This window comes from Spea bombifrons, chromosome 5 (genome assembly GCF_027358695.1).
Source record: "Spea bombifrons isolate aSpeBom1 chromosome 5, aSpeBom1.2.pri, whole genome shotgun sequence".
NCBI classification, from domain to species: domain Eukaryota; kingdom Metazoa; phylum Chordata; class Amphibia; order Anura; family Pelobatidae; genus Spea; species Spea bombifrons.
This window is the reverse complement of record NC_071091.1, coordinates 76392721-76413907: the sequence shown is the minus strand read 5'-3', so window position 1 is coordinate 76413907 and position 21187 is coordinate 76392721. Positions and strand designations below refer to the sequence as shown.

The window sequence follows — 21187 nt, the reverse complement described above, 5'->3', positions numbered from 1 at the left end:
GTTTGTATAAGGAGAGGGGTAAGGTTCCAGTACGGGGCAGGAGAGAGATAAGGATTGGTGGATTGGTAAGGGTTGCAGAGCTCAGGTATGGGGCAGAAGAGGGAGTAGTAAAGCCCCGATACAAGGCAGGGGGTGGTAATGTTCCAGTACAGTGATGGGAAAGTCTGATGCGGGGCAATGCTCTTATTCTGTGGGCTGAGGTATAGCACAGCTCGCTGTTTCTATATAGCACAGTCAGTATAATGCCCCCACACAATGGCTGGGCTAAGGCCGCTTCTCACTGGCTGTGACCCATAATATAATCTGAAAATTAGTAAATTAAACTAAAAAAATAACATTGTCCAATGGGACACCATTGTTGCAGTTCTCAAAAATATGTATTAAGAATATGTATTAATATGGAATCTGCAATACTTTTTAGTGTTATAGCTGCAAAACTTGGATATTAAGTATTTATGTTTTGGAATTCATTGTAAATCGGATGCACAGTCTAAGTTAGTTATGAATAAATAGCAGATACAGATTTGTTGTTTATGCAGAGAGGGTAATAAAAATCAAAGCTATCAGTCATTATTTTTAAAGAAGTCATGCGTATTTTATTGTAAATCATTTTGAGAAATGTTTGCATTTTAACAGCTCTTAAAACAATTAGCACTGAGCAAAAACAAAATACTGTCAGATTCTCAGCAGCAAATGTATAAAGAAAAATATTTCAATTCACTGCTATCCTACTGGAGGTATTTGTTGTATTTTTCCTCAAAAAAAAATTAAATTGCTAAAACTTTTAAAAAACAAGTTCCTGAGTTGGAAATATGAATTAAAAAGTTTTGGAGCACCATTGAGAAAATGGGGTAACAGTTAATAAAAAAAAGATATATTTTCACATTAGATCAAAACTGCCACCCAAGGTCCTATGGCAAGGAGACAGGCCCCAAATGCTTTACCGTGTTCTTAGAAGACCTGGGAAATTCAGGGGTTTTGTGTACTGAATAACAGATTAAATAGGCTCTGTGTCCCTGTATCACCCAATATGTGTTTATATTTCAGATGGTGTCGTTGGCAGCACTTTGTGAGCTAATATTACTTCATGCTGTTACTTAAAGAGCTGGTTCCAAACCTACTTTGAGAATAACAGCATGGAAGTATAGACCTCCTCTACTTGATAACATCTTGTTCGATGAATGTATATGTAGGAGATATGTCTCCTGTTTATTGTTCTGTTCCAGGACAGGAATGAGGAAAGACTCCGCGCATTTCAAAGGCTTTGCTGAAATCACTGGCTTCGGTCTGCGTGCCCTTCACCAGTTTCATGTTGCGTATGCATCCGTGGAATGAGGTCTGGCTGGTCAAGCAGTTTTGCTTCACATCAGCTACATACGAAGGAAAAAAACAAAGAAAAAGAGTGTCAATGTTTGTTTTCATTCCATTCTGTGCACATTTGGGGACAGTTGTGGGGAAGCTGACATAGTTGTCAAAGGTGTTCCTTCACCTATGTAATTTGTGTATATATATATATATTTCACTGATTATTATTATTATCTTTAACAAAAAAACTGATAAATCAGGAGGGCCCTGCTCACAATTAATTTTTATAATTTTGTATTTATTTATATATTATAAATATTATATATAATATGTTTTCCAATTTATCAAACAAATCATAAATTAAAAGTAGGTCCTTTCGAATATGGCTTTGGCTGTGATATGGATATTCATCAATGTATCAATGTAATAGCAGATTTAATAGCTTTCTGTAAGCAGTAAAAGGGATAGAACAAGGAGCCGGATACAGTGAAGCACAGCATTTACTTTAACAAAGCGCCGGCACACAGAATTTCATGGTGAATGTTTTCCCTTAATAACTTGATATAACTTTAAAATGTGGACTGGAAGAGTTAAAACAAATGGAGCTTGCAATTATTACATTAACCTGTGATCCTGGAAGTTGTTTATACATCTTACTTACATTCCTACTATTAGTGACTCAAACTTCCTTCCCTATGGCTTTATGTTTTCACAGTGCCTCGCCTTATTTAATTAAGTAGACACAACACTGGTGACGTGATGGAGCCAACACTATTTTACATTGCATTTTAAATGTTTGGAGACATATCGTTTTATATTGAGCTTACAAACGGAGATCATTTTGAGGTATCGTGCGCCTGTATATGTAAATATATGTATAAGGATGTTGGCTTTGATAACAAAGTAATAAATAAAATACATTCTAGTTGTGTCGGCTGTGGCAAAAGCGGGCTTTAAGTAATGATATACAAATACGAAAGTTTAAAGGTGTAAAAACTGAGGTCTCAATTGACCTTACCGAGAAGGTGTTAGATAAGTCTAAGATAAGCTATCCTAAATCTAAGACAAGACCACAGACACATTAGTCAATGAGTCAGGGGATACTCTAACCAGAAATAATTCTTTGAAGATTACGGTAAATTGCTCTTACCCGGATAGCCTCCAACATAAATCGGATTGTTAGTGTCTGCAGAGGTTGACTGGACATGTGGGCTCTCTGCATTCACAACATTTCCATCCACCGTAAGGACAATGCGATGTTTAATTTTACTGGCCTGAAGCTTATGCCACTTGCCATCACATAAAGAGCTGGGGCTCTCTGGCTTGTACACTGCTGTTATTCTGCCGGCACCATTATTAACATGGAACAAAACCTGTCAAAATAGAACGCAATGATTAAATCAGTTCTGGTCATATAGTTAATATTATCATTTCAAGATCATCCTTTTGATGGTACAGACCACTCTTCTCCTGATGCCTTGATGGTCTGCACTCTAGCAGAGACAAGAGGCACTGGGTCATCATAACCAGGCTCCCTTGGTCTCTGTGCATGTAGACCTCCACTGAAGGAGGAGAAAAGAGATACTTGCCACTGAATTCACAGATCCTCCTACTCCACAATATAAATTATGCACATGAGTCTTTGGATCCCATTATAATGTCTCTGGTTTCGCTTTTGTGACACTACTCATCTGTTGCAGTTGTGTGTGCTCATGAAGTAGACAACAGGGCAGTGTGCTCAATCAGCCCATTAGAATACGTCATCACATACTTGTTGTTGTCCACTATTCATTCAACATAGGGCTAAACGTTATGTGTATGTAGATATACCATGGGTCTCTTGTGGAACTGAGATACCGTGTCAAGACAAGGTGCGAGTCTCTGGCTGGAATTAGGACAATATGGTATAAAGCCCAACGGACTGTCACCATCAAAATGTTTACATAACCTGACAGGAAGAGCATTGTCCCCAAGACTCCTGGCTTTGTTATTGTTATTTTTAGGTGACAATATTTAGCAACATTTCCAACCCCAACGTCTATGACTCTGGCAAAGAGCAGTGGCTGTAGGTGGTTTCAATAAATTACCGTATTGGCTCGGATATAGGCCGCCCCCGTATATAGGCCGCACCCTAAAAGTTTGGTGCTTTTTTAAAGAAAAAGTTTTTTTTCTTTAAAAAAGCACCAAAAAAAACATGCTGCCACTCTGTCTCCCCCCCCGAGATCCGCTGCCGCTGTCCTCCCTCCCCGAGATCCGCTGCCGCTGTCCTCCCTCCCCGAGATCCGCTGCCGCTGTCCTCCCTCCCCGAGATCCGCTGCCGCTGTCCTCCCTCACCGCGATCCGCTGCCGCTGTCCTCCCTCCCCGCGATCCGCTGCCGCTGTCCTCCCTCCCCGCGATCCGCTGCCGCTGTCCTCCCTCCCCGCGATCCGCTGCCGCTGTACTCCCTCCCCGCGATACGCTGCCGCTGTCCTCCTCTGCCCCCCCTCCTCGACTTACCGGAGCAGACTCCCGGGTGTCTTGCGGGGCCGGCGAGGGACATCTACGCAATACGCGTATGCAACTTCCGGTACCGGAAGTTGCATGCGCGTATTGCGTAAATGTCTCCCGCCGGCCCCGCAAGACACCCGGGAGTCTGCTCCGGTAAGTCGGGGGTGGGCAGAGGTAAAACGCTTAGATAACCTCCCGTGCCGGCACCCCCCCCCCGTGGGAAGTGCTGGCAGGGGAGGCTGTCTGAGCGTATCGGGGAGAAGGATGCAGGTCCCCTGCACCGCTGCGGGGGATCTGTATCTTAACCCCGCTGCCTGCCCGGCGCCCGGGACTGCATGTCCCGGGCGTCGGGCGCTAGAGCCCGAATATAGGCCGCACCCCCACTTTAAAAACTTAAAGTGGGGGAAAAAAGTGCGGCCTATATTCGAGCCAATACGGTAATTTACTTATGCTAAAGTATGTGACAGTTCCCCCTTAAAGTATCACACTAGATGGATCTATTGGAGACACCATGGATGATGCCTGTTAGGGGCAAGGAAGAAATGGTCTGAGAAAAAAGAAAACCCATTTGTAAGATGAGGTAAACATCCTCCTCTCTGAGGGTGGATCTGTGTGCATTACACACTTGCATCCATCAGCAAAATCACAGGCAGAATGTATTTCCTACAAAGCATTAAAAAATGTAGAAATGAGCTGGAAGATGTCAAGGATGTGCTACGTCCTTGGCAGGAAACATTTGAGAATCAACAAACTCATCTCATTTGTCTATGTTTTACAAAAACTGTTTAGCGTTTAATTAAAATGAAACACATTATAGGACATTTCAAGGTTTATAACCTCAGTGTTTTCTTATGCATATTTGATTCCTAGAATTCTGTCACTATACAGTTATAATTACATTTCTGATGTCAAAAGCATACACAAAGGACAGCCAAAAGATGCTTACCTTGCCATGTATGATTTCCAGGCCAATGGCATCAACTTTAGCGCTGCTAATTCCAAGAAGAACACCGTTCATCTGTGTAGTGCGGAACTCGAGAGACACGTTTACGTCTGAGCGGACTTTGTACCCCTCTTTAACTACAAACCAAAGATTTATAACGTGTATATTAATTATATACTTGTAGGTTCCTCAGCAAGCAATACTTGTGAATTTTTAAAACAAAAGAACTCTACATTTATTGTAATGCTTACTGTAACAGATCATTGTAAAGAATCAGATATTTTCTAAGAGAAAGGATGCATCATATGTGATGACCATACCTGATATGTTAATTCTTTAATAGACCATAGTGCAGATTTTATGTAGTGACACACCAGATGTGTTCACCAAATGACTAATACCAGTCCTTGTGGAAACCTTGACCTGTCATTATTTAAACATATATCTAATTAAGTCACCTGCATTCAAGCAGGGATATCAATCAAAACATACTGGTAGTAAAAGCACCAATTGGGAGTCTAATTTGGTTTATTGGAAATTATGTTAATATCAGCTTTATTATAGTATTAAAGTTATAGAGTTTGATCTAGAAACAGTAAGTGTTCACAATAATTATTATTTCTTAAAACCATGATTTAACCATAATTAAACCCGATAGGAACATACAAACCTATTAAGTGTGAAAAGGTGCTTAGTATGCACAGTAAGTGCTATTCAAGTCATATTTACCAAGGGCAGCAAATCCAGTTCCATCAAAGTAAGTTCCCTCTTGGACAGATGCGTAGCACTTATTTACTGCGTGTATGGAGATAGCGCTCTCCTTATCCAGTTGTTTGTTATTAATGGCAACTTTGCCAATGCATGCTGGGACACTGTGTGTGATCTAAATGAAAGAGAGAATGACGGCTAATTAGTACATTGCCACCTCTTGTTAGCAGCCATTTGGCCACAACTGTTTTCATTCCGAGACAAAACAAGCAACCAAGTGCACAGAAATAGAATTTGAGGGAATTTGGCTTATCTGCCTGTCCATCTTTTTCTACCTACAGTCAGTCCTCAAACTGTACTTGGCCATCAATAGCCTGATAGCATGTGCAATATAATATATATAATATATTTTTGTCTCCAAAGTTTTGTTTCAATACAAGCAGTTTACTTACATTCCCAATGCTCTTCGCTGTATAGTCTAGTGGAAGCCCACCAAGATAAAGCTTCCCTTCCACATCCAAAGTATTGCTGTCCCCTGGAGCACTAACTGATGCTGATTCCTGACCATCAATAGTAATCGTACCTTTTCTTTTATAATATTCTGTTATTACCTGAAAAAAACAGATGGCTGTGACATATAATAATAAAGACAGGATACCAGATTGAGCAAAAAATTATATTTCCTAAATACTCTAATATACGTTCATATTCTTGCTTCTTAATATGCATTTCATATTAATGAATGTATTATAACAGTGTTGTGTGACTTCATTAAAGGGCCACTTCAGTCTGTACACTTACAAATATCACCACCAGTGCATCGACGAGCACTAATTCATTTTTGTTTGTTGAAATGATGATTTTCAGTATTATCTTTGCTGTATGGTGTCGATGAAAGATAGGCATAGAGACGGATTCTAATAACGAAATGATTGGCCATTGTGCAATAGATTAAAAAGGTGAAATAAACTAATGATGAGGCAGAGGTTTTCTTCTTTTGTAGGATATAACCAAACCTGGGAACTCTTGGTAATTTCCCAGGGAGTAAATGTGATCAAACGCTGGTCTCCGGCCCGCATATTGAATGCACATGTGAGAAAGCAGAGCCTTACCTAGAGACTTACTTAAACAGAGTTTTACTATAAGTTCCCAGGCATGGTTATAACTCAAATACCAGCTAGTTGAGATTTTTGGGGGTTGATAATGATAATTGTTCACATCTTAAGTAACTGAAAATATAAGCAGCAGTCACTTACTGTGTGCCACTTTCCATCATTAATAACAGCCGTATGGAAAGCCTGAGTCCGTCCTTTTCCCATATCAAATAAGAAATAAAGTTTCCCTTCATGAAGTTGAAGTGCAGCGTAATCCATCTGGTTCTGGTGAGCCATATAGTAAATAAGACCACTGGTGGCATATGTCCTGAGAGTTATCTGTACAGAGAGTCTGGGAAAAAGAATTTTATTTAATTTCATATTTCTTTTTCAGAAATGACTATAAATTACCAGTTTTCCACTAATCCATGAAGGAGTATATACTTGGAATTTTATCAATTATTTCCATTAATAAGCAAAACATATTAAATAATATAAAAGCAGATTTAAAAGTGTATTGTAATCAGTTTGATTTTAGAACATTTTGTAATTACTATGATGTATTATACATCAGGTAGTGACATGTAGGTCACCGGCAGGAACTATATCTCCCACGATGCTCACGCAGCATCCTTAAATGAAAAGTCTAGTTTCCAAAATAGTTTTATTATTTCATTTTGCATTGACTCCAATGTATTTTACTGAAAATTAGGGCATACAACCTTTAGTGATAGGAGTTAACATATCTATCTCATTTAAGGCCTCTACTGACAACTGGACGCATTAGAATGCAAACATCATCATACTCAGAAGCAGTCTGATTGTCACTGACAAGCATGGGAGTTCTACTGCACATGTGCAAGAAGCATACTGCAGTATGAACCTTGCTCTCAGTAAAGGTGCTGGAGGAGGAGTTAAATGAAAAATAAAAACTTGAATAACTAAAGAATGTTTGCACAGTTCTGCATGCAGTAAAATGATATGGAGTCCATGCAAGATGCATTTAACATGGAAATAGGGCTGGAGTGCTTAGTCAAAGAAAATAATCTCATTTATTCCTAGCTTAGTATCATGGTAGTTGTGGTTCCTCAACAAAAGGAACTGTACAAGCCGGATACCCCTACCAAATAGAGCAAAATCAATTGATTAAAAAACATGACAAAATAACAAATCCATCAGTTGACGTGAAACTGTAACCTGAGCATATCACCATAAAGGTTTGTCGACATCTCTTTGAAAGTTATTATAACATGTTTACTTGTCTTGGAAAGTACATATGTTCTTAAATATTATATATTTATAATCAGCTTTACAATGTACTTACTTTCTTCTGACAGCTGATTGGTCAAAAGGCAGTACAATGTGGCTTCCCTGAGTGAGGCCAAACTGGTGAGCATCTGGCACATGGTCCGGCTTCATCTCCAGTGCACACTGCAATGGCTGCAGGCAAAAATGTCACTTTTATAGATATATTGATTTGACAAATAAATATAATATTAACTACATTTTCAAACACTTAAAATGCCTTAGCTTTTTAAAGGACAGGAGTTGTGAACTAACCAGTGGTGAGGATAAACTGGTAAAGGACCTAATATCTGTATGAAAAATAACGGTTTTATTAAAGCTACATTTTCTTAAAATAGATTTTACGGCATTGGTCCTAGAGGAGCAGCATACTCATGTAACAAGATGTAGACACACATGACCTTCTAGGGACCCCTGGAAACATTTTTACCCCACAACTTAGACTGCCATTTTTTATGGAACCTACGTATCAGCACCATGGTATAACACAAACCCTACTGTTCTTTCCGATGGGACACCGTCTACTAATAGATCAGTTGTTGCAGAGCTAGCTGACCCCTAGGAATTCTGGGCTTAGCTTCTGACCCTTTTTGCCACCCCCGAATGATAAACCACTGCCCTTGTTTGATTCAAAATTTACTGGAGTTGTTCATTCTTAATTTGCACGGAACTCATGGTTTTTAGAAAACCTTATTGAATGGGAATTTCTAGAATAGACTGTTTTACCTTAGTTACAAATGATTTCTGTATGGGGGTAGTTAATTTTCTCTCTGTGACAGGCTGAGCAGGCGTTGCAGTCGGCAGAACTTCCACTTCCAGCTGGGCAATGGATTTAGGCTTCTCTGACAGCATGCAGCTATCCATATGAACCCCCTCATATTTCAGGACATTGGTGAAATCCATCTGCCTTTATTGCAAAAGGGAAAATGTATTATTTTGTACAGTTTATTAGCAGTTTATTTTTTCCTTAAAAAGAGAATTAACACTTACATAAAACAGAGTACATAAACTAAACAAAAATAAAAGTTGAGATTATTTAAATATTTTATAAACTAAAATAAAAGTTGTTTAAATATTTTATAAGCTAAAATATATTTGTATAAATAAGTGTTGAGTTATTTTATTTAATTAAAAATATTGGTTAACATAAGCATTAAAACAGAACTCCCGCCATTGTTATTGCTGTTATCAGTTTAAAAATAAGTTATCTAAAGTTTTGTGCTTTTTTTGGATTAATGCATATTAGACAGTTTGATGAAACTTACTCCATATTTACAACCAGATTGCGTATACATCCGTAGAAAGACTGGCTTGTTTTGAGGGGGGCTGTACCCATTTTACCAGGGACGCCACCGACATAAAAATTGGAAGCATTTATAGAGATGGAATCGACAGATGGTCCGTTCATCTTCACCTCGGAAGGTTTTCCTTCATCCACTTGTACATTCACAAGTCTAAAAAAATAATGTCCAAATTGTCAATTCTGCCCACTTGACCCACTTGATAACTGAAGTCATAGAATGTATATTTTTCTCTAGCAAAGATTACAATATCTTAACATATTATAATTAACATATTAATTATAATAATTAACTTTATTTATGGAACTTTATTAAATTCCTAAAATTTTAAGAGGTTTCTATTATATCTTTCCCTTAAAATGTATCATTTGTCATATATGAAGAATATGAAACATTCCCTGATGCATCTTTCTACACTTTCTAGAGTTTATAATATAAACCTATATGTTTTGCAATTACCTCTTGTTCCGGATGACAATAATAGAGTGTTCTTGTCCATCACTAAAGGTTCCAGTAGGAGATTTGATGATGACCTTTCTTGTGCTGGCACCATCCACAGGGTTGATATGGAATTCAATATGTCCATTCACCAGCATTATAGCAAAGAATGGCTAAATGAAAATATATGGTTTTAAAATCTATATGTTAGTTCTGAGGGCTGAGATTCCCATCAAAGAGATACAAGCACATGGATAGTACTGATTTATATACATTCAAGGACCACATGAGGCCCTTGTCACGGAAGAATGTGCATGCAAATAAGGTTAACAATTATCACCTTTGCCTCTAATTGTTAACCTTATTTTGCATGCGCCTACCCAGAATCCCGTGTGGTTGTGGCAGCACCATGAGATTTCTGAGGGAAAAACAAGCCTCCTGGCTTGTCTGGTGTCTGTAGATGAGAGTTTAATAATACTTCTACTACCCCTTAAACCCTTAGGGGTTTCCATCACCTTTTACCCACCATAACTTATGTAATGGTTATATACATTATTATATACGGTCTAGTGCTACCGTGTTTCCCCGAAAGTAAGACAGTGTCTTACTTTCTTTTTATCCCTAAAAGCCCCACTATGTCTTACTTTCGGGGTATGTCTTATATTGGGAAAAAATTGAGAGTGATGGGAGTTATGATGTACTTTTAGAGCATAATTAGATCATGAAAAATACATTGGAAATGGTACAGCATAACACCCATCACTCTCACACACTTACCAATCAACACACCTACCAATCCACACGTATACCAATCCACACACATATACACCAATCCACACGTATACACAAATCCACACACATATACACTAATCCACACACATATACCAATCCACACACATATACACCAATCCACACACATATACACCAATCCACACACATATACACCAATCCACACACACATATACACCAAACCACACACACATATACACCAATCCACACACACATATACACCAATCCACACACACATATACACCAATCCACACACACATACACCAATCCACACACATATACACCAATCCACTCTCACTTAATGCTTTCCTACCTTTCCTTTCTTCTTTCAGCTTCTTTTCCTCCTCTTCGCTCCTCTTCTTCAGTTCTGTCTTCTTCCTGGTTCAGAGGGCACGGACAGCGGTGGGCGCGGCTTCAGTGTTGTGCGCCGGGATCTGACAAGAAACCCCGGCGCACAACAGCTGTTGCCGCGCAGATCACAAGGGAGCGGTATCGGAGGTCATTAACAGACCTCCGGCTCCCTTGAGTGATTTTAAGCCGGGTTGAACCCGGCTTAAAATCACTCAAGGGAGCCGGAGGTCTGTTAAAGACCTCCGATACCGCTCCCTTGCGAGCCTGCTCCTCCAGCGGCGGACATTACTGTCCGTCTCTGGAGGGGTGCCGGGTGCCGCAGGTTGGCACCCCCTGGAGTGTGGCGCCCTGTGCGGTCGCACACCCCAAAGGTCGGCCCTGCTCTAAGGGGCCGGCCTTAGGGGTCTGCGGCCGCACAGGGTTTAAATAAAAACATCGGGGGTTTTTTTCAACTTTATTTAACATCCTCCATGTTAAATAAAGTTAAAAAAAACTTTATTTAACATCCTCCATGTTAAATAAAGTTTTTTTAACTTTATTTAACATGGAGGATGTTAAATAAAGTTAAAAAAAAACCCCGATGTTTTAATTTAAATCCTGTGCGGCCGCAGACACGTAAGGCCGGCCTTGGTGGGGACTTCCCGGCCCCTTAGAGTGGCGGACCCGGCAAATCCCCCGTGTTTCCCCGAAAGTAAGACATATGTCTTACTTTCGGGGTACGGCTTATATAGCTGACCCCTCTGAAACTCCCGATACGTCTTACAATCGGGGGTGTCCTACTATCGGGGAAACACGGTAGTAACATTTTGATACACATGATATAAAAAGTACATTTACATTTATAGGACTCATCTTGCTTTTCAAGCAAACTACAGGTTAGCTGTTATAATAAAATATCTGCCCTTCTTTGGAGCTCTCTTTGTCCTGCAACAGGGACCAATCACCAAGCTCTGTAATTTTATAAAACCGTCATAAATCTGAATTATTTGTGTAAATATGTTTCATAAAATTATAATAATAATAATAATAATCATTTGATTACTCACCAAGAGAGCTTGCCTGCGACTGCGTTTTTCCGCTCCCTTGCCAAATCCAGCCACGATAATTCCAGATTCATTGAGTGTGGAGAACGATACCATTAGCTCTGATTCTGCTGCCAATGATACTGGCTGCATTTCCACGTAGCCATCTTTTAAAACGGTAATGCTACGAGTTGGCTACGGCAGGAGAAAAAGACACAAAAATACTTTAGTGGTTGGATTCAAAATCATTCACTCAGATTACAGTGGATTAAAAATTGTGGAGTCTCACAGATGCTATCAAATGAATAATAACATAAATAATAATATGCTTATTGGTTGATAGATATGCAACCGATAATCAGATTAAATGTACCTGATTGTAGATGCGGTAAGGTAAATGTATAAACTTCAGTTAATGCATCTATGATAACCTAAACTGTATTGAATTTAGTAAGTGAAGAAAAGCAGGAGTTTGTAGGAGAGCTGCGGTAAATAATATATGAGGTGACTTCTGAGACATTTCACTGATTATAATTGGCATTGCCTCATACAATTTGGATAGGAAGGTTTCTTACCTCCAGTTTACAGCCTTTTCTTACACCATAGGCATTTCTTAGCAAGTCAAAATTTGAGCGGGAAATCTCCAAGTTCTTTATACAGCCCACATATGACCTGCTGCTAAGCTGTTTTCTAAAATCAAGAAAGATTTGCAATTGATGTGATAAAAACATAATGAACATGTTTGAAAATGTTTTAGATAAAGGATACTTTCTTTATACTAAGTTTGAATAATCTTCGTTGGCTTGAAGTAAAAATTTTCATAAAAATTGTGTAGTTGAGTTGCATTTAAACACACATCTCTTCTAAGGGGAGCCATCATTAAAACATTTAATTTAGCTTTACTGCAAGATTCATCCTTTGGAAGATCAGCCTGGGATCAAATCATTTCTTCTTGTTTTCAAACAGATGTTTTATTTACTAATGCAGTTTATGTTCGTCCAAAAATCTACAAAGAAAATTATAACTAGACGTAATACCTAACACTCCTGGATCTGGGAAGTCCACCAATATAAATAGGATCCTTATCTGACCGGTTAAGGTCTGAAGCAACGCCTGGAGCTTCTCCTTGCTTGGTTTCTCTCTGGGTTGAGTTGTAGGAATCCATCACAGCCAGTATACCTTTGTCACAAGAGAACACATCGGTCTTAAAACGAAACTTCAAATACTTCACTAGTTGAAATGATCTACAACAAGTTCTTAGAGGCCCAAAAACTTTTAAAAAAGTGTCAAGGATGGCCACGACAGACACTTGACTGGTTTGTGTGTGTGAGCTTCAGCCGTACCTTGCTTCCTGTTGCGCTGGAAGGCTACTTTATGCCATGCTCCATCATTATAGCGTCCATCTGTCATCAGTATCAGAGGTCCTGATCCCAATTCGACAGATACTCTCAGTTTACCGTCCACCATTTCCATAGATAAATAATCTCGCTGATAAAACAAGAACGAAGTTTGATCAACTTTGTTGAACCATACTGAGCAGCTAAACACTAGGATGTTAAACTTATTTCACCAATGTGTCTACCAGTTAAATAAATTAGTTTAAAAAAGCGAACCTTGACTTATTCTAAACATCATCTGGGTATTGCTTTAAGGCTTGGGTTCATCAACAAGTAAACAGCTGGACCAAAAGCCAAGCACCAAAAAGCAAGGGATTAGCAAAAAAACATGTGTTTTCATTTTTAAATGATTAACTTTTAGAACGTAGAAAACAATAGCTGGAAAGAAATGAAAATAACTAAAGGGCAAGGTCTTACTGTTCCATTGGAAGCAAGATACAAAAGAAGGCCATTTGGAGCGAATGTTCGGAAATGGATAACTATCTGAGATGAAGTGGAACGAAGCGTCTTCTCTACAATAGAATATCCACTGCCGTCAAAATGGAAAGCAGTTTCTTCTTCTCGTGGGCTACAAATACAAAAGGGAAAATTTCAGTCAAGCCATATCGTGGTGGACAAATGCTGGCACTACAAGTGCCATTGAGATAACTAGTATATGATTAAGAATAGCATTGCAGGTGGATATATCACAATTAGGCAAGTTTAATACCGGTATATGATTTAACAAGGGGTAACAACATTTACTCATCTCCATGTTAAAATCAAGTGTAATTATTAGCAGGGCTCTACCGGGGAGTTGAATTGGGCCAGACACAGGCACTTTAAGGCCAGCAGCCCATAAGTGACGTATGTATGCAGATGCAGGCTACACTCTTACACTCTCTCATGGTGCAGCTGCACATTAAAAGGCCAGATCTGGCATGCAAGTGGCAGTTAAGGTAAGTGACTGGCGACAGCTGGCACCGGCCAGCTGTATACCTGTTGACTTACTATAGCTATACTCATTGCAAACGACTATGACAAGCATGGAGCGTGTCCACGGTTTATGCTTTTATAGGAGTAACTATGTAACTATCTGGCATTACGTAGAAATTATTAATGCAAACAACTACATAACTAACATTTGGAATACACCAAGAACTTAGATCCCTGCAGAAGTTTTACGCCTTATAACGCTCTTGCTGGTCAATATAAATTGTAATATTGCCACCTGCTGGTATGAACGTGTCATAACTACTCACTCACAAACAGTGGTGTTACGAAGGGATGAATCCTACATTCATATAATTGACATTTGTAATATTTAGGGGTGTCCCATCACCCATTAATTTGCAGGACATATATATATACATTTTACTTGTGGCTGAGTACTGCTACCTTGCAGTATGTACTCATAGAACAGTTCAATAACCGATTTCATGTATCTGATTTTCAATTGTGGGTAGCATGTGAAAATCTACATAATTCTACATTGTAACGCATGCTGGACCCCCATTTTAGGAAGATTATCCGTTATATACATATGTCATGGCTAATGGCAGATGTGTGATTCTACATTGGAATTGGTTATTGCTTCTCCAAGAACTGCACAAAGGGAAAAATCAGCACGTGTTTAAAAAAAATCTTTGAAAATAAATAAGAAGTGATTACTAATAGTTATTTAGGACTTAGCATTAAAATACATAGCTAGGAAAAATATTCCTTGTAAACTAAAACAATTTACACATTTGCATATTTTAACACATTCCTAAAGCGTACCCACTTTTTATGAGAAAGTAATAAAATATGTTTTAGCCATGCTCTGTAGGAAAAAATAAAAATAGAATCAATGTGTCCATTTTTAGTGATTAAAGCTGGTATCTGTGTTAGAGGCGAGTACAATTTTCCATAAAAAGATAAAACCAAAAAAAAAAAAAAAAAAAAATCTATAAAATCACGCTCTCTGCTTCCTGCAGGAATTCCAGCATCATTTAAATTTCCAGACGTGTAAAAACAAGTAGAAAACACTTTTCTTAGAATTTTCCATATATTTAAATGTTTTCTATTTTGGTGTGAAACTGTGCCTCTAACAGTAATGATGGGCTGAACATGAAAAGAAACAGAATATCCTCCTGCAGCCACTTTTGGTTTAATAATAGTATGTCTGGCTTCTATCTGAATACCCATTATAGGTTTTTGCATTTTACATATTTATTTTGTTGACAAAATATTAAATAAACCAAATATATTTTATTTTATTAATTAGGGGGGGGGCAGAAGAGCTTCTCTAAAGAAGATAAGTGAGCTTACAAAACATACATTAGTAAAAGGTAGCATGGCAACAATATAGAAATAGCATTAATACTTTTAGGAAGCTAAATAATACCTTCCATAGCATCCACCACATTTGCCCTCTCTCTCAACATAGTTCCATAAACCAATGGAGTGCCCATTAAGGAACGCCTCGCCCATGCAACCTTTAAAATCTGTGGTCTTGACTGCTGTTGATTTCTAGGAAAGAAAAATACACGGATAATTAGCCATGGGATTTGTTTATACACGTTTTAATGTTATTTTAAAAATATATTTTCCTAACTATATGGGAAAGCAGAACCTCTCCTGATGTCTTTAGGCAGCCTACAGGTCTGTATCTAAGTGTGACAACATCAGGCAAGCCCTACATACTACCTATGGAATAATGCATACATATTTTAGGTAGAGGACATCAAAGGTCTGTCAAATGCCTGTTGAACAAACATGTTTTTGGACTATGTTCTAGCACACTTCTTTTTGACTCTGCTCAGACATCTTGAATGCATCCTAGGTTACAATGTCACAAAGATACTGATTTTGGCTTAAGCCAGTGTCTACATGCCAAGCTATATCTACTGATATGCTTAATATCCATGAGGAAGGGAGAAGGAGTGTGAACCAGAGGAGGGTTTGGGTTGCTCCAGGTTTCTGTACACCTATAAGATGGTTTTCCTAAATATAAAAATATATATGTATATATATATATATATATATATATATACCGTATTGGCTCGGATATAGGCCGCCCCCGTATATAGGCCGCACCCTAAAAGTCTGGTGCTTTTTTAAAGAAAAAGTTTTTTTCTTTAAAAAAGCACCAAAAAAAAAAAAAAATGCTGCCACTCTGTCCCCCCTCCCCGAGATATGCTACCACTGTCCCCCCCCCCCCCGAGATACGCTACCACTGTCCTCCCTCCCCGAGATATGCTACCACTGTCCTCCTCCTCCCCCCCGAGATACGCTACCACTGCCCCCCCCCCGAGATACGCTACCACTGTCCTCCCCCCCCGAGATATGCTACCACTGTCCTCCCTCCCCCCCCGAGATACGCTACCACTGTCCTCCCTCCCCGAGATATGCTACCACTGTCCTCCTCCTCCCCCCCCGAGATACGCTACCACTGTCCCCCCCACAGAGATATGCTACCACTGTCCTCCCCCCCCCGAGATACGCTACCACTGTCCTCCCCCCCCCCGAGATATGCTGCCACTGTCCTCCTCTGCCCCCCCCCTCCTCGACTTACCGGAGCAGACTCCCGGGTGTCTTGCGGGGCCGGCGGGGGACATCTACGCAATACGCGTATGCAACTTCCGGTGCCGGTGCCGGTGCGGCCTATATTCGAGCCAATACAGTATATATATATATATATATATATATATATATATATATAAACACTTCTGTTTCACAATGATACAGCAACAACGGTGCAAGAAGACCAAATTATGGAGCTTGAGTCTATAATATGATTAATCATTTTTTTTTCTATATTGTAGGTTTAACCATGTCTACAATTATTATAGGTAACAAATAAGTTCATGCTCAAAAAATGCATTTCATCTGGGAAATATACCTGTAATTGTCCTCCTATTCCCCCAACAAACATCAATGTTGAGTTATCGATGTGGAGTATGACATTTTGGCTGTGGGCTTCTGAGAAGTGCCAGTTTCTTCCACAGTCAATGAACCTGATTTACCAAACCTGTGAAGATGAACCATGGATGTTATAGCTAATGATACTACAATATCATATTTGTATAACCAACTCTCTCAACTAATTAGTTTTTGTTGTCTTTGTGTCTATCTAACTAAACGCATACATACACTGATCCTGTATAAAATGTTATAAAGTGTTTTTTTCAACCTGGAAGGAACATCTCAGTAATTGGTACTGAATTTATTTATCAGAGAAGGTCAACTATATTAATTTACGTCTCAGCGAAATTACTTTTTGATAAAAGATAAAGTACCAGAACACAAAGGAATTACATCAAAGTATAGAGTGGAAAATGTGGGGTTCAAGTTTGAAGATATTTTTTGGTGGTCAGTAAGTACAGTAAATGAACTCTTGTAGAAATCGTCACACTAAAGAACAAATCATTAAAATTCTGTACAATTGCCATATGTTTTACTGGTCACATCTAAATAAGCTTTACCTTGTTGCGTGTATTTTATGCCACTTGTTATTGTTTATCTGGATATCAGGTTCTTCGAGCCTTACAGATCCTGCGCCCAGGTCCCAAAGGAAGGAAACCTTGCCTTTCAGCATTTCTACCGCCATGAAGTCAGCCTGCAAAAAAACAAAATAAATGATCAATGTGCTAATAAAGCCCCATTTTTCAAATGCTGTAATTTCATTAACATTATGACTAGAAGTTTTATTAATAATAAAATCCTTTTCACTGTGTAATAATTCCCTGGAATATCTGTCTTCTGTATGTTCATATATACGATTACTTTAGTTGCATACTGTAGATCAAAATGACTTCAAAACTTTTGTAGCCGCTTTCATGTTCAGTGTCCAGGTAAACGCCAGGTGAATGCACAACTCATACAGAACTGAATAAAGACTCAACTCAATGGGAGAACAACTCGTAGGAAACTTTTAGCCCCCAAGTTATTGATAGTCGAACATTTCTTGGAAACGTTGATTTGAGTATCTATGGCACATAATGGAGTCTGAAGCTTAGAAGTATCCCAATGCAAGAAGGGCCAGACATTGCAAGTTTCTCCACAAGGGCAAATTTGCACTTTAAACCTGACTGTATGACTGTAGAGGGACACGATCTTTTCTTAGTAAATGTTCTTCAAATTTCTCTTTACTGCATGATACATCTGGCATTGAAATGGCTTTTTGTCAACAAATGCATGAAACATTAAAGTCACTCACTTTCGTGCTGCTGCCCAGGTAGAAAAGCAGGTTGTCCGGCTCGCCGGTCTTAACATTAAGAGTTAGAGTGCTGAAATGTGTAGAATAGAGCTCTGGGTGGTAAGAGCGTACACAATCTCTGTCGGCTGAAACAGCCACTTTAATCTGAAAAAATAGAAAACAATTTATTATTAATATCGAAAAACAATTGCTCGTTCAGTGCTATGTGCTGTAGAGTGCTTTATAGCTAAATTATATAGACTATTAACAGGCCATGCCAACACCACAGCTACTTATCAAACTTATTTTATGTCAGGGTCTCTCTCCTTAAAGTGGTACTGCTGTCTCTCTTAGATAAACTAAAAGGCAGTTATCTGTAGTGAGCTGTCTATGGTACGCAAGGGAACAGTATCCTCAATCAGTGAAATGGTAAGTGGACCAGAACCAATATTGAAATAATTCATCTATAAATCCAATTTTTGTTGCAAAGAAATGTTTGGGTTTAAAAAATATGATATGTTTTTAGATATGTGTTTTTCTTGGAAATCCGCTTCCACTTGTATGGTAACTGATTCTATTAAAAATAGCGCCTCTTTTAACCATCGAAAGGGGTTGTTTTTATGGTACTGAGATCATTATTCTAAATATGCCTTATACTATCTATGGCTGACTAAGAAGTCATCAGTAAAAGGTAATAGTTGAAACTCTCTTTTTTCCGTAACACTTTTATCACACTTACCGATGCGGCCTGTTTACGGGCCTGACTAATAAGCTCTTTAATTTCAGATAGATTTCTGCTTAGGTTTTCCTCAAGCAATTTCAAGGGTTTCAGTCTATCCAATAAAATGTTGGCCTGTGTTTCCACTTCTTTAATTCTGCTTTCCGCTGTTACCGCTGGTGAAACACAACATATTTAGGAGCTTGCACATACAGTATACATAAAAACATTAACATAGGTGAACCTAATACTCGGGCGCGTTGTGTGTTCTTAGCATGGCCTTTGTCACGAAGAAAAGTCCTACTACCGGCAACCAAGCGGCAGCTAGCCAGTTCTGCCAGTGCCTACCCGACAGCCGTCTGCAGTGCAGTCCCATCGGGCTGCAGGCAAATTTGTGATGCGCACTAGAGGGCCAACCTGTGCCGCGCAACAAGAGGCATCCCTGCGATGGATTTAAAAACCCGGAACTGCTATTAAGAAGCACCCTATTGTGTTCCTGTTACACGTATCAGGAGAATCTGCTCCAGAAAGTTCTGTTGACTCTCTGGCTTGCGATTTTGTACCTTGCTGACATTATCTGCGTCCCAAACCCAGCTATCCCGACTACCTGCGCTGTGTACCAACCTTGGCTTTTTCTGACTACTTGTTTATTATAACATACCCAGCGCTGGCTACTATCTGACCTGGCATTCTGTGGTACCTGTCCTGAGTACCTACCTGAGGCATTAAGTAGACAGGTATTCTGTACCTCCAGCAAGTGCTACATATGACTCTTCCTATATATATTATATATTATACACCTCCACACTATTTTGATCACCAAAGTCCCTGTCTTCTTATTTTGGGGCTCAACCTCTTGAGGCTGAAGGCTGAAGGCTCTATCAGGCTGAAGAACTGTGGTGTGTACGCTTCTGGTTCACAGCAGTTGTGACAGCTCTTCGGGGGGGGGGAGACCATGAGCTGGTAGTCAAGCTGAAAATGGGGTCCCTTATTTCAGGAAATTTTGAATTTGACAGTAGATAAGAGATATTTGGTCAGTTTAGTCTGCTTGTCTCCAGAGTTTGAGATGACTCAATAAGCCTGGCCAAGCTCTGCTTTGGCTCTTGCTCGGGCTTTACAGAGCAGATAAAAAAAATGAACAGCATATTAAACCTCTTCCACAACGATTGTACATTCTATGCCAAAGTATTCCGTGCACCCTATATTTTTGCAGAAAAGTATCGGCGAGTGCATTAATGCAGGAAACATACCCGTCTTGGATGAGTCCGCTAGAAGCTCGTTGGTTTTCCGCAGCGTGTCATTGACTTTGGACAGCGCAGAGGACGCAGTTAACACCTTTTGGTTGAAGTTCGTGATATGGTTTAAAGTGCCAGCTGCACTGACATTGGCAGACAAGGCAAGCTCTTTAGCATCTTGTAGTTTCTCACTGGTATCTGTTCCAGGGTAGATAAAGCAAATTATGAACTTTTTCGCTTTGAAAAGTGAAGTTGAAAAATTGAGAAAAGGGAAAACATTTCTAAGAAAAAGTACATATAAAGAGGCTGTTATTGAAACCTGAATTAAGGGGTGGTTCTCAATTTAGGACACAAAATCCCAATGAGGATTATTCTTATGAGGAATGAATGCAGACTAGATTTTAATACTAACCCCACACTAAATTACTCACAGACATTAATGTGGCTCCTGCAGGGGAGGGCCGGCAGCCTAAGGCCTGGGGGGCAAGTCAAGTGAAGTGGCTCCGCCCCCTCGCACTCACCTTTCACCCCTCACGCTGCTCCCATCACTACGCGGCCATCAGACTGCTGGAAAACTGATCTAAACAGCCGCTGGGTGCTGATGCCACCGGCCAGAGCTACTTTAATCCTTTTTTTTTTTATTTATTTAATACACCGGATCGGCTTGCCATATTAAAAATAAATAAATAAAGTATTAAAGTAGCGCCGGCTGGCAGCATCAGCACCCAGCGGCCATTTAAATTCGATTTCCAACAATCTGATGGCCGCATAGTGATGGGAGCAGCGTGAGGGGTGAAAGGTGAGTGCGAGGGGGCGGAGCTTTCACCCCTCACGCTGCTCCCATCACTTGGCGGCCGTTGCATACGGCCGCTGGGTGCTGATGCCGCCGGCCGGCGCTGCTTTAATACTTTTTTTTTCATTTAATAGCCGATCCG

General features: G+C 39.5%; 1 protein-coding gene across 1 annotated transcript in view; it reads right to left on the bottom strand.

Annotated features, from left to right (window-relative positions):
* Positions 1-1162: 1162 nt before the first annotated feature.
* LOC128497700 (laminin subunit alpha-1-like) overlaps positions 1163-21187 on the bottom strand; it is a 46323-nt gene continuing 26298 nt past the window's right edge. Inside the window, 22 exon segments of the mRNA XM_053467860.1 lie at positions 1163-1370; positions 2456-2678; positions 4740-4873; positions 5466-5619; positions 5897-6055; positions 6701-6890; positions 7863-7978; positions 8570-8750; positions 9109-9297; positions 9604-9755; positions 11769-11939; positions 12320-12434; positions 12782-12923; positions 13088-13232; positions 13559-13709; positions 15507-15631; positions 17004-17065; positions 17068-17132; positions 17587-17720; positions 18321-18464; positions 19039-19193; positions 20268-20450. Of these exon segments, the coding sequence (XP_053323835.1) occupies positions 1210-1370; positions 2456-2678; positions 4740-4873; positions 5466-5619; positions 5897-6055; positions 6701-6890; positions 7863-7978; positions 8570-8750; positions 9109-9297; positions 9604-9755; positions 11769-11939; positions 12320-12434; positions 12782-12923; positions 13088-13232; positions 13559-13709; positions 15507-15631; positions 17004-17065; positions 17068-17132; positions 17587-17720; positions 18321-18464; positions 19039-19193; positions 20268-20450 (3251 nt within the window). The 3' untranslated portion in view covers positions 1163-1209.